This window comes from Streptopelia decaocto, assembly GCF_964273445.1.
Source record: "Streptopelia decaocto genome assembly, chromosome: 13".
NCBI classification, from domain to species: domain Eukaryota; kingdom Metazoa; phylum Chordata; class Aves; order Columbiformes; family Columbidae; genus Streptopelia; species Streptopelia decaocto.
The window spans coordinates 15,700,197-15,716,424 of record NC_138668.1 but is presented as its reverse complement, the minus strand read 5'-3'; the positions used below and the strand labels follow the sequence as shown (position 1 = coordinate 15,716,424).

The 16,228-nt window shown below is 46.7% G+C and overlaps 1 protein-coding gene across 5 annotated transcripts in view; it reads right to left on the bottom strand.

The window, feature by feature from the left end:
- TMC5 (transmembrane channel like 5) overlaps nucleotides 1-16,228 on the bottom strand; it is a 31,534-nt gene that overhangs the window by 1,425 nt on the left and 13,881 nt on the right. For 3 of the 5 annotated variants that reach the window (XM_082064320.1, XM_082064319.1, XM_082064318.1), the window contains 12 exons: nucleotides 14,878-15,029; nucleotides 14,186-14,330; nucleotides 13,492-13,647; nucleotides 12,744-12,910; nucleotides 11,178-11,256; nucleotides 10,675-10,772; nucleotides 8,143-8,238; nucleotides 7,485-7,560; nucleotides 6,539-6,672; nucleotides 4,993-5,166; nucleotides 3,256-3,334; nucleotides 2,847-2,939 (listed from right to left, as the gene is read on the bottom strand). In XM_082064320.1, coding sequence (XP_081920446.1) covers nucleotides 2,847-2,939; nucleotides 3,256-3,334; nucleotides 4,993-5,166; nucleotides 6,539-6,672; nucleotides 7,485-7,560; nucleotides 8,143-8,238; nucleotides 10,675-10,772; nucleotides 11,178-11,256; nucleotides 12,744-12,910; nucleotides 13,492-13,647; nucleotides 14,186-14,330; nucleotides 14,878-15,029 — 1,449 coding nt within the window. Of the gene's footprint in view, nucleotides 1-413; nucleotides 630-2,846; nucleotides 2,940-3,255; nucleotides 3,335-4,992; nucleotides 5,167-6,538; nucleotides 6,673-7,484; nucleotides 7,561-8,142; nucleotides 8,239-10,674; nucleotides 10,773-11,177; nucleotides 11,257-12,743; nucleotides 12,911-13,491; nucleotides 13,648-14,185; nucleotides 14,331-14,877; nucleotides 15,030-16,228 lie in introns of all 5 variants that reach the window. The other 2 variants (XR_014185294.1, XM_082064321.1) reach the window with 2 other exon arrangements.

Here is a 16,228-nt window from a genome sequence, read left to right as displayed (position 1 = left end):
GGAGTTACGTGTTTGTGTAAGCCAGGAGTAGTTCAAGCTACCGTGCACGTTTCCATGGCTTTTTTTATTGCGGACATGCAACACCCTGGAAACTCTACATCGCTAAAAACCTTCTGAGATTCACACCATGTGTGTATCCCCGGTGAGGCGTTGTATTCCCGCCTTTGGCTGCTTCCCTAAGACAAAGCGGCTCATCCACCCACAGACACCCAGCTCTGCTGTACAGAACCTGTGATCAGTCTGTAGGAGTCCCTACCAACACCACAACACACACACCCTATAGAAAACGTTTATCCCGCACCCCAGGCTTTTTGTTTTCTAAAATTCCATGTGTCTTGCATCAACTGTCACAGGCTGAGTCTGCGCCACAGCAAACACCTTCGCTGAGCTGCTCGGGGCTGCTCTCCACTTACCTTGCGGGAAGCCGGTGCCTCTCGAGCTCCCAGCGGAGTAGGGAGACTGAAAACAAAATTCACAAGTGGATCCAGGTCAGTGTCTCCCTCATGTTCCCGTTATTTTGCATTTAAAAAGACACAGGTAACACCGCTAACAAACCCAGACTCTGCAGATCTCAAGCAGGTCTGTGCATATGACTGTTCCAACAGCTGTTCTGATGGGTTGTCCAGTGGCTGAAAATGCCCAGTGGGCAGAAAATACCCATTTGCTTTAAGCTCCCCTCTTTACAGCCAATATTTATTTATATTAATTTATATCATATGTATTTCTATTCATCAGTTTAGCAACATCACCAATATTTATTTATCTTATCAGACTACTGATGGCCAGTCACACAGGGGGATTTGGTTTTTTTGGGGGAGGGAGGGGAACCTAACAACTGCTTTTTTTTTCACCAGTATGTAGGTCAAAGAGTTTTCACTCAACCCCAATAAAAACACTGCCCAGGGCCTCTGTGTGCACATTTTAATGCTAATTTGATGCCTCAGCAGGCAGCACTGACTTGAAAAATAAATTCACGATGAATCTTGGCTAACTGGGGAGGTCACAGGTGACTGGATTTGGCTAACGTGACGCCCACCTACAAGAGGGGCTGGAAGGACGATCGGGGAACTACAGACCTGTCAGTCTGACCTCGGTGCTGGGGAAGCTCATGGGGCAGATGATCTTGAGTAACATCACACAGCACATACAAGAGAAGCATGTGAGCAGGCTCAGTCATCATGGGTTTATGAAAGGCAGGTTCTGTTCGACCGACCTGATCTCCTTCTACAACAAGGTGACCCAACTAGTAGCTGAGGGAAAGGCTATAGATGTTGTGTACTTAGACTTCAGTAAGGCCTTTGACACTGTGTCCCACAGCATCTCCTGGAGAAGCTGCAGCCCATGGCCTGGATGGTGTATCTGCAATGGGAACTGGCTGGATGGCTGGGCCCAAAGAGTTGTGGTGGATGGAGCCAAATCCAGTTGGCGGCCGATCACAAGTTTTGTTCCTCAGGGCTCAGTATTGGGACCAGTTCTGTTTAATCTCTTTATCAATGGTCTGGATGAGAGGATTGAGCAGACCCTAAGTAAATTCGCAGACAATACCAGGTTGAGTGGAGTGTTGATGTGCTGGAGCATGGGAAGGCCACACAGAGGGATCTGGACCGGCTGGGTCGATGGGCTGAGACAATTGTCTGAGGTTCAACAAGGCCAAGGGCCGGGTCCTGCACTTGGGTCCCAACAGCCCCATGAACGCTGCAGGCTGGGGAAGAGTGGCTGGAAAGTGCCTGGAGGAAAAGGAGCTGGGGTTGTTGGTGACAGCGGCTGAACATGAGCCAGCGTGTGCCCAGGTGGGCAAAAAGGCCACCAGCATCCTGGCTTGTATCAGGAATAGTGTGGCCAGCAGGACAAGGGAAGTGATTGTGCCACTGTACTCTGCACTGGTGAGGCCACACTTTGAATCCTGTGTTCAGTTTTGGGCCCCTCATCATAAGGACATTGAGGTGCTAGACAGAGTGCAGAGGAGGTGACGAAGCTGGTGAGGGGCTGGAGCACAAGTGTGATGGGAGCGGCTGAGGGACCTGGGGGTTCAGCTGGAGAACAGGAGCTGAGGGGAGACCTTCTGATCTCTGAACTGCCTGAGAGGAGCTTGGAGCCAGGGGGGGTCGGGCTCTGCTCCCCAGGAACAAGTGCCAGGAGCAGAGGAAACGGCCTCAAGTTGCGCCAGGGGAGGCTGAGGTTGGATCTGGGGAACAATTTCTTCCCCAAAGGGCTGTGGGGCATTGGAACAGGCTGCCCAGGGCAGTGCTGGAGTCACCATCCCTGGAGGGTTGGACAGACGGACATGAGGTTCTCAGGACACGGGGCAGTGCCAGGGGTGGGTTGTGGTTGGACTCGATAATCCTGAGGGTCTCTTCCAACCAAAATGATTCTATGAATCTATGTCTATCTTGATGCTGTATGGGATTCAAAACGGGGTTAGGTCAGAGCACTCAGTTCTACCTCAGCTGAAAAGATGTGGGGGCACAAACCCCAAGCCCAGGGGAAGTGCAGGGCAGGGAAGGAAGGCGCCCTCCTCCCGCAGATGAGCCAGGCTCACGTGTGCCCAGACCTGTCAGTCGCCGTCACCACACTCCTGGATGAGCAGTTTCATTATCCTAAATAATGTCTAGTGAGGATAAGGGCTTTTCTACATCCTTCCCAGGTTAAACTCCAGCCTAGAACAACTCGTTAGGGAATTTCCACTGTATCCTTTTGCTGTCTGGAGTTAACCAGTAATCAGTTGAAGGGAGGTTTTAAACACAGCATACCCCAAGATGGCAGCCGATTTGCAAGGCTAAGAGGAGCCCCATGAAATCGTAGCCAGCACATACCTGAAACAGAGATATCCCAACCATTGCACTGACCTGCCAGCCTTGTCCTCTCGGTGCAGGTGGGGTTTGTTTTGCCCTTTGCAGTGCCCGTAGTTTTTCAAGTAAAAACTTTTTATCTTTTCCTTCCTGTGGGCAAGAGACATTGGATCATTAGTTAGAATGGACTCATCATTCTGGAGAGGCTCAAGTAACCACTGACTAGAATAATAATGAATATTATTTTATTAAGAAATAATCTATGGCGAGCTGCAGCAGCACAGCTCTAAAGTAAAATTATTTTGCAACAACTCTATTTGTGAGTTAAATTTCGCTGCAGTTCCCATGGGGAGGGTGCTCCCTTGAACTGGCAGAGGAACAGCAGATACAGCTCCACCATAGCAGGATGAGACAACCAACAAAGAAGCCAAGTTTTTAAAAATATATAGCTGAAAGTCAAACTTACATTAATAATTTGCTTGCGTAAGAGTGTGGCCATGGTCTTTCTTCCTTGTATTATTTGCCAGTAAAGATAAGAAATAATTCTAAACAAAAAGAAAAAGGTTGAACATATGAACACTCATACCCATGAGTATACTCCTCGTCACTGCCTAAACTGAACATTAACTTGTTCATTTTATCCATTAAAAGATATGTATATACACACACATATATATACACAGACACATATATTTGAGAAAATCTGTATATAATTACTCGAGGCATGGCAAACACATGGAATTGCTTAAGACATTCTCTTGGAAAAGACCCAAAGGTTTATGGACTTGGAGAGGTGCAATTATAGGAAGTCAACAATACGAGGTGCATTTCAGATAACAAACAGGCGCCTGGTGCTCTTATCCAGCTCTGTGTCATCTGCGCGGACACGTGCCTGCGCCTCAGACCGCAGCACTGAGCTGCTCCCAGGCCGGCTCTGCTCCCGCCTGAATGGGCTTCATCAGAACAGCTTTGGGCTTTTGGCCCCTGCTAGAAACACCAAGCAGCACAGCTACACCACCAAACCCACCCCTGGGCACACAGCTTAATATGCACGTATGATTTTGCCAAAATAATTCACAGCTGAGGGGACAGTATGTGAATTTACCCGAGATGAGCTGGAAGCGACGGCAACCTGCTTGGTAGCATTTCCCTGCACGCTGAACTCACTTCTATGTGCTGCTTGCATGCTACCTACCCCTTCCCTGCAGCGTCCCTCTGGTAGCTCAGCTTTTCTTTACACGGAATCAGCTCCTCTAAGGACTTTAAGGACAAGGAATTACTGGAGAGAGTCGAGCAGAGAGCTACAAAGATGCTGAGGGGTCTGGAGCATCTTTGTGATGAAAGAGCTGGGCTGTTCAGCTGGAGAAGAGAAGCTGAGAGGGATCTGATCAATGGGATCAATATCTCAGGGTGGGTGTCAGAGGATGGACCAGACTCTGTTCAGTGGTGCCCAACGCCAGGGTGAGGGGCAACGGGCACAGACTGAAACACAGGAGGCTCCATCTGAACATGAGCAGAAACTTGTTTGCTGGGAGGTGCCAGAGCCTGGCCCAGGCTGCCCAGAGCGGGTGTGGAGTCTCCTTCTCTGAGACATTCAAACCGCCCGGACCCACCTGTGTGATCTGCTCTGGGACCCTGCGTGAGCAGCTGGGCTGGGGATCTGCAGAGGTCACTTCAAACCCAGCCAGGCTGGGGTTCTGTGACTCCACTGATGAGAAACGATCAGAAAAGGTAAAGCAACCACCTCCCAAACTTTTTATGCTTTTTATGTCACTCAGGGTCCTGTGCTTGAGAAGGCTTGCTCTTCCTACTGATTTATTCACTTCTATGGAAGTGAAAAGAAGTACAAAGCACTCTATCCTGCCAACTGTGTGCAGCACGTTCCCTTTTGCTGATGTTCATAAAGCTAAGTGTGCCAGCGATAAGATCTGGAGCCCAGGCAGCAGCAAACTAGAAATCAATTAAAAGCGGTGTATCCCAGGCTTGGCGTGAAGCTGGTTTGTGAAGAGCTAACATCCTAACATAAAAGGAATAGGTTTTATAATTTCTTTATGTACTTCAAATACACAAATTTCCAGTATATTTACAATTTCTGATGCTTTAAAATGCACGTTGCCAAGTTTTTAAATAAAAAATGGCTATGATCCAGCCAGTTTTTTCCACTTCAGGTCCTTTCCCAGTATTTTCATTAGCAGGTACTTACAGGACAAGAACGGAGAGGATGAAGAAGAAAAGTTCACTTGTAATTAAGTTAGAGTAGATCCACACAACCCATTTTGAGGCAGTGTAACCTTCCAGTATTTTTATCCAGTTGGAGACCGCCGCATACATAGAAGACAAACCTCGGAAAGGACCACACTTTTCTGAAGGTTTTAACCTGAAAATGTGAGAAAACAGTTAAAGCTTTATCTATTAACCAGTACTGGAGTTAATATTGTGATTTTGCACATCAGGATGCCTGTTAGTTTGCTGTAGCCCTCTGCTCTCTGTGACTGCTCTGGGAACTGCCATGGTCTGTGTTTGTGAACTTGGGTCACTCTCCAGTCATTGGAGCTGCTGCAAGAGATGGTCTGAGCCTTGGAAATACAATCCTGACCTAAATTAATGAGTCAATCACTGTAGCGCAAGCTACAACAAACTGAAAATGGGGATTTTCCAAGTTCCACCACAGGTGCGGAGGGAGCCGTCATCTCACCGGCCTTCCAGGACACGACTCACTGCAGATTTTCAGTAACAACAGGACATGGCCAAGTAAGGCAGCCCGTAGCAACAATTAACAGTTTGGGTAGACTGAAATAGGAAAATGTTGTTTCCTTTTAAATTGAATCAGTCCAGACAGTCTGAAATTCCCACCTGCCAGCTGGAAATGTTTGCTCTGAAATATTTCATCTCACCTGGTTTCCTGTGCTTACTAAATATTGAAATCTTGTGGCTGAGAGGTGCCAAGAAAAAGAAAAGGTGCATCCATGCTGCCCACACTGTGACCAGAGTAACGTGCACATAAACAAACAGCTGTAAAATACTGGTAACAACCCAGATGCATTATTGCAGAGACCAGCCCTCCCTGCAGAAAGAGCCTTTGAAGTTCATACATAATCCAGAAGCTGACCTCAACTGAGTTTTCCCAGGTGTTTCTCCACGGTAGACCCAGTATGGCCTAAACCAGAAAGAAGTCCAGGACTAGGTGACAGAAACTTTTGAGGAGGAGGAAAAGCCACATTCGCTGCAACATTTAAATAGGAACCTAAAACTTCAATGCAACTTTGTTTCTCCTCCCACTTTCTTATCACAGAACCCCAGAATGTCATGGATGGGAAGGGCCCTGCAAAGCTCATCCAGTGCAATCCCCCCATGGAGCAGGAACACCCAGATGAGGTTACACAGGAAGGTGTCCAGGCGGGTTGGAATGTCTGCACAGAAGGAGACTCCACAACCTCCCTGGGCAGCCTGGGCCAGGCTCTGCCACCCTCACCGGGAACAAGTTTCTTCTCAAATTAAAATGGAACCTCTTATGTTTCAGTTTATACCCATTGCCCCTTGTCTTACCATTGGTTGTCAAGTTACTATGTGAACCACGTTCCTGTAAACTCACTGAGCGTGTCTCGTTTCCAGAATACAGAACATCAAAATCTGAAACCTTCCACTAGCAATTCATACAGCTTTTTCTATAGAAAAATGCAGATTTCTCTGCCCAGCCCCAGGTCCCACAGCGCAGCACAGCAGGCGTGGACGCCGTGGATGTGCCGTACCTCCAGACGGTGACCGCGATGACCGACAGGACGCCCACGAAGGAGGGGAAAAACAGCAGGAACATGAAGGACGTCATCATTTGTGCTGTTCTCCAGGCTTTGCGGGGGGGCTGGCAATTCATCATCAGGCTGACCTTTAATGAGATGAAGGTACACTGACTCTGGAACAGTATTACCCACCACTTCTACTCGGTTTAAGTCAATCTCACTGAAATTGCTGGAATAGCATCTATCAAAAGTGCACAAGAACTTATTTAGTATGAATTTGATAGAGATACTGGAGCTTTAGAAAATTTCAATAATATAGTCTTTAAATAGTAAGAGGCAAAACGAGGTTCTGGCGGGTTCTTCGGGACTGCGTTGGGTAGAGTTTGGTTTTGCAGCATATGCAAACCCACAGTTTAGGGAAATTTGAATGGACCTTTCTAGCTGTAGCTTTGTTCTGCTATATTCGGCACTACAAACTGTTCAGTGACCCAACTCTGTCATCTGGTCACACTACCGAGGCAATGAATTCTCAAAAGAAGACACTTCCACTGTGATTTTTAGCTGAATCACCCTCCTAACACCCAGATAACTTGGCAGGGGCATTGCTGGGGCCTGATCGGGCAGACCAAGTCACAGCCACAGCCTGAGTGTCTATAGTGTCATATGCACTTTCCACCACTAATTCTCTGGCCTTTAATTTTATTACTTTGTTCTCTCTCCTCTCTAACTGTGCTCTCAACCCCTCCTATAACCCTTCCATGCTTGCCACCCCTCATGTTTCACAGGTTTGTCATGCTAAATTGTGTATCTAAATTGTGTTCCTTTAAAGCAAATCCCACTGCCCACAAAAAACGCAAAACCCCAAAGGCTCCAGACAAAACCAGCACTTTAATGCAATAAATTCTGCTCAGATTTCAAACAGTGTATGTTTATGATGAGCACATATAGAGCTTGTTACCTTTTTCACGTAAAATACTATAGAAAACGATATCATCTGGATACCAGGCAGCAGAGGTGAGAACAGGATACCAATCCTATGAGAAGGGATTTGTAAGCGGCAAGTGAGATCTTTGCTATTCACCACACAGCTCTCAGCACACTGAAAGCACAAAATACCACCCTAACTTCAAATACAGTTAGTGTTTGGTTATTTGGAAATGTAATTATATTCACATGCATGCTGTAACAGTGAATCAACCTTTAACAAAATGCAACTTCAAACGTAAGTATCTACATCTGAAAAACTCTTACAACTGGACGCATGCACTCGTTCTTAGAAGTAAGGCATCTTTTCCAGGGTTTAATACGGAGACTGTTTCTGCAGGAACACCATTCCAGTGGGGAAGTCAACAACAATCCAGGATGTTCCTTTTCTGGGTTTGCCTCAGGCCAGATGGCCACAGAGTAAACTACAGATTAAGTTATTGTTATCATCTGTAGAATTGCACAGAGAACTGCAAGTCCCAGTCCTTACAAAGCCGCTTATATATCAACTCCCTCGGGCACTTATCCTGTTCTTTACGCCATGATGGGAAACACCCAGAAATGTCACAATAAGATTGTTCAGCGGTATTTCTAAGTGCAAATGAAGTTTGGGCCATAAATGCAACACTTACCAGGTCAAAGTCTGGGCATAGATCAATTCTAAAACATTTCGTCCAATATCAAATTCAGGAGGCCCCCAGCTCGCACAGACTGCGGTTCCAATAATTCTGTGGGGGAAAACAACACAGCACAATGGCATTTGCTAAATGATAAAACCCTTTGTGTAAATCTCTGCAGATGACCTCTGGAATCGAAGCATCAATGACAAATGATTCAAGGGCTACATTAACCATGTCATGCAGAGCAGCCACAGCTCATTGGTTAGATAACATGTCAAAAACCAAACAGAGTTTGGCAAAAGTAAATTCTCATAGGCCACAGTAGGGCTGAAATAAAACCTAGGATAATTCTCATGAAACTCAAAAAAAAAAAAATAAAGAAGACAAAAAAAGGATTTGTAACTATATCAGAAACGTGTTCTTATGCTCAAACAGTTGAAATGGCAAGTTGTCTCAGTACAAAACTGTAATAGCTTTTCAGTTCCCGAGTCCTGAGAATTTTCAGCCTCAATCAGAAAACTGGATCTTGTAGACTGATACTCTTAATACACCCTAAAGTACACCTGCCCTCAAACTAACCAAGGCTTCAAGGCGCAGAGACACACACAGGTAAGCAAGTGCTCAGAGGATTCCTACTGAGGGTCCACGATCCCTTTTCATTGTCTCATTTTTCCTGAGCTGGGGAGATTCAACTTCTGCTTGTTGTAGCAAGAAAAAATGAAGATTTCAGTAACTATCCCATCTTGCCTTGAGTACAGGTCTTGGAAGCACCTTGTCAGCTGCATCAGCAACAGGTTTCAGGGTGGGCTGTCAGGGGTTACTCTGAATCTATGCAAATAAATAGGAGCAATTGTACTTTTAGCCTTTGACAGCTGTACGTTTTTGCACAGCTCAGTGCAGGACACTGACCACAGCTCACACTGCGGGGCTGGTGCTGGGAGCTCCTGCTGGGAGGGGGTTTCCTACCCGAACAGAATGAGAATAGGAGGATTAAAGTTCACTGGCAAGAGCTGTGCAGGAAAAGTCTTCAAGGGCTTCTCAGTGTGGGTTTGTGTTGGTTTAACAAAGTCCCACCTTGTAAACCAGTCTTGTTCACATCATGTGCAGAGGGCAGACAATGGATCTCCTACACAAGTATGGCCCAGAGCCCAAAACGCTCTGCAGAGCTGGCAAGCACTTAAACATTCTGCTACTGTAGGTCAGCAGTGCCGGCTGACAACAGGAAGGGACACACGGATGTCAGAGGCAAATGGACATTTCGTTCACACGCTTTGCTGTGTTCACATTCAGTTATAAAAACTTTCTCCCTTTCATGCTGCAGAACTCTACACTTGAGAGACATGTTACACCCTTAATAGGACTGATTAAAATAAGATTTTAAATTTGTGTGCACTGTAGAGAGTTCAGTTCTGTTTAATCTCTTGTTCAGTGGTCTGGACAAAGGGATTGAGTGCACCCTAAGTAAGTCTGGAGATGACACCAGGTTGGGTGGGGTGTTGATGTGCTGGAGGGTGGGAAGGCCACACAGAGGGATCTGGACCGGCTGGGTCGAGGCGCTGAGACAATTGTCTGAGGTTCAACAAGGCCAAGGGCCGGGTCCTGCACTTGGGTAACAACCACCCCATGAACGCTGCAGGCTGGGGAAGAGCGGCTGGAGAGTGCCTGGAGGAAAAGGAGCTGGGGGTGTTGGTGACAGCGGCTGAACACAAGACAGCGTGTGCCTAACGGCTGGAGCACAAGTGTGATGGGAGCGGCTGAGGGACCTGGGGGGTTCAGCTGGAGAACAGGAGCTGAGGGGAGACCTTCTGATCTCTGAACTGCCTGAAAGGAGCTTGGAGCCAGGGGGGGTCGGGCTCTGCTCCCCAGGAACAAGCGCCAGGAGCAGAGGAAATGGCCTCAAGTTGCGCCAGGGGAGGTTGAGGTTGGATCTGGGGAACAATTTCTTCCCCAAAGGGCTGTGGGGCATTGGAACAGGCTGCCCAGGGCAGTGCTGGAGTCACCATCCCTGGAGGGTTGGACAGACGGACATGAGGTTCTCAGGGACATGGGGCAGTGCCAGGGGTGGGTTATGGATGGACTTGATGATCTTAAGGGTCTCTTCCAACCAAATGATTCTATGATTATATATGAGGAAAAAAAAGACAGTGGGACATACGCAGGAAAGGCGGCAGCACGTCTGTGCATATGCAGAAAACAAGGTTTGCCGCTGGAGACACCTGGTCCCTTGTCACCCCAGCCAGATCTATGGGGTGCAGTGTGGCTTCCTCCCTGCCTGGCTTTCCATCCCCAGAGGGACAAAGGACATGCTGGGAGAGCAGAGTGGGACACACTCCAACCTCCTCTTAAGGAAGAGCTACAATATTCCCAGGGCATATACCCAGAGGCTGTGCCTGCTAGAGATCACCCAGGAAGCTTGAGTAGCGCCACAGTCACACTCCTGTTGGACTTGTTTTTTCACATTGGAGAAAAAAAAAAAAAAGAAATATAATGTCTTCAGTGTGTTTGGTTAATGAATAAAAACAAGATTAGAAAAGTAGTACTCACCTTCGCAAAAACTCTCCAAAGAAAGAGCCAAGCAAACAAAATATGAAGTCAACTAGAACAAGACGATAGATATCCTGGCCAACCAGAGTCTCCCAGCACTTTAAGAAGCAGAAGGAAGAAAAATAAAAATGCATATCTAGAAGTAAAAAAACCAGGCGATTCTAACATTGTTTCCAAATGCTTGGGCACCTGAACCTTGGGCTACAGGTCAAAGTTTTGCCAACACCCTGACTAATCAATTAACCTCTCATTGAACAATGCTGCAAAGCTGCTGAGACCTTAGTTGGGCGATTCATTTTTTCCTACAGTTCATTTCTCTAAAGATGCTCATAAAAATAAACAATTAAATAATGCTAATAAATAATTAAAAAAAAAAAAGTTGGGATGGCAAATTCATCTTTCCAAGACACCACATGTACTTCTCTTTGCTGTAGCAAGCCTTGTATCCAAGTGGTTCCTAACCTGGCACTGTAAGTCAAAGATTTGTATTTTTGAAACTTTACCTGTGATTGTGATGCAGCCACAACATTAAGCCAGTAGTAGCACAGTATTCCAACAATTGAGATCTTCAGGATGATATTTCTGAAAAGAAAAAGTAGGAGTAACTGCCCTGACAGCGGGTCCATAAGCTCACTGGAGGGAATGATGGCAGGATGGTCACTGGTTACCCCACGTTATTAACTCCCATTATCACAACAGCCCTGCAGAGCAGCAGAACCAGAGAATCACAGAGTGTCCTGAGTTGGGAGGGACCCCCAAGGCTCATGGAGTCCAACTCTTGTCCCTGCACAGGACACCCCCCAGGTCACACCGTGTGTCTGAGCACGTTGTCCAGTCTCTTCTTGAACACTGTCAGGCTGGGGCTGTGACCCCTCCCTGGGGAGCCTGTTCAGTGTCCAGCACCTCTGGGTGAAGAACCTTTTCCTCATGTCCCACTGACCCTCCCTGGCACATCTTCTGCCATTCCCTGGGCTCTGTCACTGTCACAGAGCAGAGCTCAGCCTGCCCCTCCTGCTCCTGCTGAGGAACCTGCAGCCCATGAGCTCTGCCCTCAGTCTGCTCTGCTCCAGCTGAACAAACCCAGGGACTTCAGCCGTTGCTCATACAGCTTCCCCTCTAAACTTTCACCAACTTCGTAGCCTCTCCTGGTCACTCTCCAGCAGCTTTATCTCCTTTTCTCCTGTGTCGCAGCCCTGCACACAGTGAATGCTGCAGGTGAGGCCGCCCCAGCGCAGAGCAGAGCGGGACAATCCCCCCTGCCCGGCTGGCCGTGCTGTGCTGGGTGCACCAGGACACGGGTCCCTCTTGGCTCCAGGAACACTGGTGGCTCATGTTCAACTTGCCACCTACCAGAACCCCCAGATCCCTCTCCGCGGAGCTGCTCTCCAGCATCTTGTCCCCCAGTCTCTCTGTACAGCGGGGGTTGCCGTTTCCCACGTGCAAAATCCAGCACATGCCCTTGTTGGTGATTGCCCAGTTCCCTGGTTTGTCCAGATCCCCCTGCAGGGCCTCTCTGCCCTCCAGAGTGTCGACAGCTGCCCCCAGCCGCAGCTCTCCCCGGAGCTCGGATGCAGCATCATCCCAGTGTCCTGGCAGATGGGGAACTGGGCACAACTTGGCACCAGCCTCTGCTAACCAGGCTGACAGTGGGTGTGCGGGTGTGTGGGCTCCACGGGGGCAGAGGGGCACCAGGGGTTACATGCTGTTAATTCCATGTATTTGCAGTGAAGGGAGATGTCCTTGGCTCCCTCTCCCTTTTCCTTTCCCTGGGTGGCAACAGCCCCAGGGCCATCTAGGGAAGGTACAAACCAAAACCAAGCCCAGTGTCACAGTGTGCCTCATTGAGAGTGGAAACCATACACCAACCTCCTGCAGAGATGTAACACTCCAGAGGGCTCACAGAAAACAAACACAATATGGAGAGAAGTGCATACAAGAACCTTTGGAGAAGACGAATTCTCCTCTGTGGCTTCCCACTGCCCACCACACCACCTAGACACAGCTTGATGTCAAAATAAGTGTCAGACAACTTGAGGCAAAAAGCACTAAGAAGTGGGAGCAACAAATACCTTGTAATGGTGACATATATCCGGTATCCAGGAGTCTGAAATCTCTCCAGGTGTCCAAGCCAGGAGTAGAAGAACGGGACGAATGTGTTGAGGAGAGATGTGACAATAGGTAGCACCAATGTGGCAGCTTGGCTCCCAAGGTCATTTTTATGCCAATCCACAAACAGCTTGGAGAGGGGGAAAACAAACAAACAAACAAAGCCACCACAACTTAGAGCCTTAGCTGACATACTGCATCAAGTTGTGTCCACAGGGAAGACACCTGGACACTTGGAACCTCCCTGGATGTTCTCAGGTTAGAGACCACCACGTTTTATGGGCCCAGGCGCAGCAGCACAGGGACCCTCTTCCCTTCCCCTGTGTCACCTGGGACCAAGGCTGGGAGCCCCAGCCCCAAAGCAGCTCCTGGGCAGAGGAGAGAAAGGCTTTGCTGAGGCTGCTTCTTGCTCTCAAGGCCACCAGCTGCACTCCCCCTAAGCCAGCCATGAGCCCAGGCAAGCAGCTGATGGGGTGAGGAGGGAGATTTGCTCCAGCCCCTCAGGTCCTGTGCTCTTGCCACAGTCCCCACTAGTAGGAGTCTTTGCAAACCGGCCATTTAGGTACAAGCAGAATTTGTGTTTGCATTGGCAGAAACAGCAGCTCCTCTTCCCTACAGTCCTGGTAGTGAACAGAGCCCCGTTCGCACTCGGCATAAGATACCAGGTGGAAAAACGCACCTCCCAAACCAGACTGCAAAATGTGTCCTTACCTTTGCGTTATTAATGGAGAGGAAGTAAACACCAGCACAAGCGGCTACTGCTGTGCCCAGCGAAGCAGCCCAAGAAACAAGGTGAATAACAATACGAACAAGTCTCTCCCTTGCAGAAAGATTTAGAACTTCTCGGTTTACTTCCATGAGGTCTTCCTGCAAGGAAACAACTCCTTAGTCAACAGCATAAAGCAAAACTTTTTAGACTGAAGGGAAGATTATTTCTCTAGAATATGGGCAGAATAATATCCTGGGAACATTTACTGGACAAGTTTGTGTTCCTAACCTGAAAGTCTTATCTCTTCACAGTTACACTGCATTTTACAGATAATATTACAAGCCTGCCTTTTGTTTAGGTCAAAAAGCAGGAAGGAAAATCAGATGAAATGTTCTGTTTGGCAAACATTTAATAGTCACAGGGGTTCTCTCAGCAGAACAGAAGCATATAAATATTTATATGTAGCTTAAAGAGAACAGAAAAACAAGCAGCTAAGCCAGCTCCAGGAGCTCAAACCAAATTAAAGCTAACAGTCAGGAAGACTGAAGTCTATTAGGAGCAGATCTGGCATGCTCGAGTCACTAAGACTCGTATTAGCACACACAGGTTTGTGTGCACAACTAAGCCTCTGGCAGAGGGACTCACACATTCTAGTTTTGCACCTTTCTACTTTTCTGTACCTCCTGTATTTTGTACCTTTATCTGTGTCCTGAGATTCTTTTGTTTCAGCTTCACGGCTTTTTCGTTCGTTATGTTGAAGTCCCAAGTGCAGAGAAGCCTGCTGGCGTTTCCAGAGTATGTCTGGGGGTTAATGAAGTTCCTGCAGAAGGATTTCGCCATGCTGCAATGAAAATTGAATTAGCCAGATGCGTAATGGGGAAACACATCAAGCCTGTACAGCAGGGCAAGAAGGGAGATTCACTGGTTTTTCTATCCCATCCCAAGGCTGCTGGGCCTATGTGAGCATGTCACAGAAGTCACGGAAAATAAACTTTCATGTAAGAAGCAACCCTCACATTTCCTCCTCCTAGTAGTGACTGCCAGCTGCTCACCTCTGGAAGGCCACATCAATACCAGGAGATATGAGGAGCAACAGCAACAAAAGGGGGATCACATTATTCACTGGCGTGAACTGGCATCCTCTACTTGTCCCTTACTATTTTGCAGTTATTCTTCTTTTGTCTAATAAAAGCCTTGATTTCAGGAGACCTGATTTTTGGGAGTCTTTTGAGCAGAGCTTCTATTTAAACTGTAGACCTGGAAACCAGGACTTACAGAAACCCACCCAGGTGATTATTACTGCCAACCATCTACAGGGTGGTGGGTTTTTTGGTGGGATTTTTTCCCCCTTTTAATATAAGTAAAATAAGAATATTCAGTTAGTTTACCTGAGCAACAAGATAAGAAAACAGATGGCAAAATATATTCCAACAGTGAAAATATAGGCCAGCTGCATGTTGTAAGATGGACCATTCTTTATTTTACTGATTGTAGCATTGGTGTAAAAGCCATAGTAGAGTACAGTTTGTTGAAAATAACCCTGAAAAGATATGGACACCATTCAGAATGTTTGCATGTGGTGGGAAGTATCAACATCTGAAGGCCAATTAGTGTAGGTGGGAGCTGCCCCATTCCCTACTGTGAAATCACAGGTGTGATTCAATTGCTAAATATCAGACCCTTTGTTTTCCTCCCATGAGCTAAAATCTGCCATAGTTTTGAGGGCTTCTGGAGATATATAAATTACTTGTATCCTTAAGATTCATGTGGGATGGTCGTCAGCATTCAACACCTTTGCAGGATTTGGTCTTTTCTGAAAATTCCTGAAGTGGGAAAGGCTTAATTGCTTCTTTTTCTTAGGAGCAAGGTTCTGTACTCACAAATCATATCAACTGGGAAGGAACTGGGAAGGAAACACATGATACTCAACACTAGAGTTACTATGTTATAGCTGAACTCCTGCAATGGTGACTGTACTTTGCAAAGTTAAACTTTAAGAGCAATTTTAGAAGGAAAAGATTGACACCTTTCCCTTCCAGAAAGATCGTTTCTCAACTAAGCATTAGTAAGAGCAGAGATTTGTTTGTTAATTAGAGAAATCCTTTAACATCAATAAGACTGACATATTTTTTACTGCAAAGTCATCCTCTCATCACTTAGTTGATTAACACTAGCCAAATTAGAGCAGTGAAAAATCTTCCTTTAAAACCAGCCTGTGACTTTATTCCCTGAATGTAAAGTTCCCACAATGGAAATGATCCTCCTGTTTCCAAGCCCCAGTGGGAGTTCAGCCAGTTGCCACAGAAAAGATCCGTGTGCCCCTTGGAAGAATAAAACTTTGGAGATAACTATAATTCCCAGGATTGCAGATGGAAATCTGCACTGTATTTTCAGAGGAAAATTAGCATGGAAAAGATGTTTTGCTAAAGACTACTGTGGCTATTTTTGGCATTCCTGGCTTCTTTTGGGTGTCTTTCAGAAAAAGAGTGGAGAAAGTATTGAAATATTGCTGAACACAGCAACCGTTTACAGTGAAATGAATGCATCAGAGTAAGTTCCATTCATCTCACCAAATCAGTTTGTTGAGTTTCTTTTTCAAATATGTACTAAACATTATCTCTAGTCATTGAAAGTTCTAACTCCACCTCTTAATGAGAAATGCTTTTTCACTCTGTCATGAGTTTTTGAAGTAGATCTGTTGCAAACAGTGCCAATATAAATCTGTTGTTACATACTTAC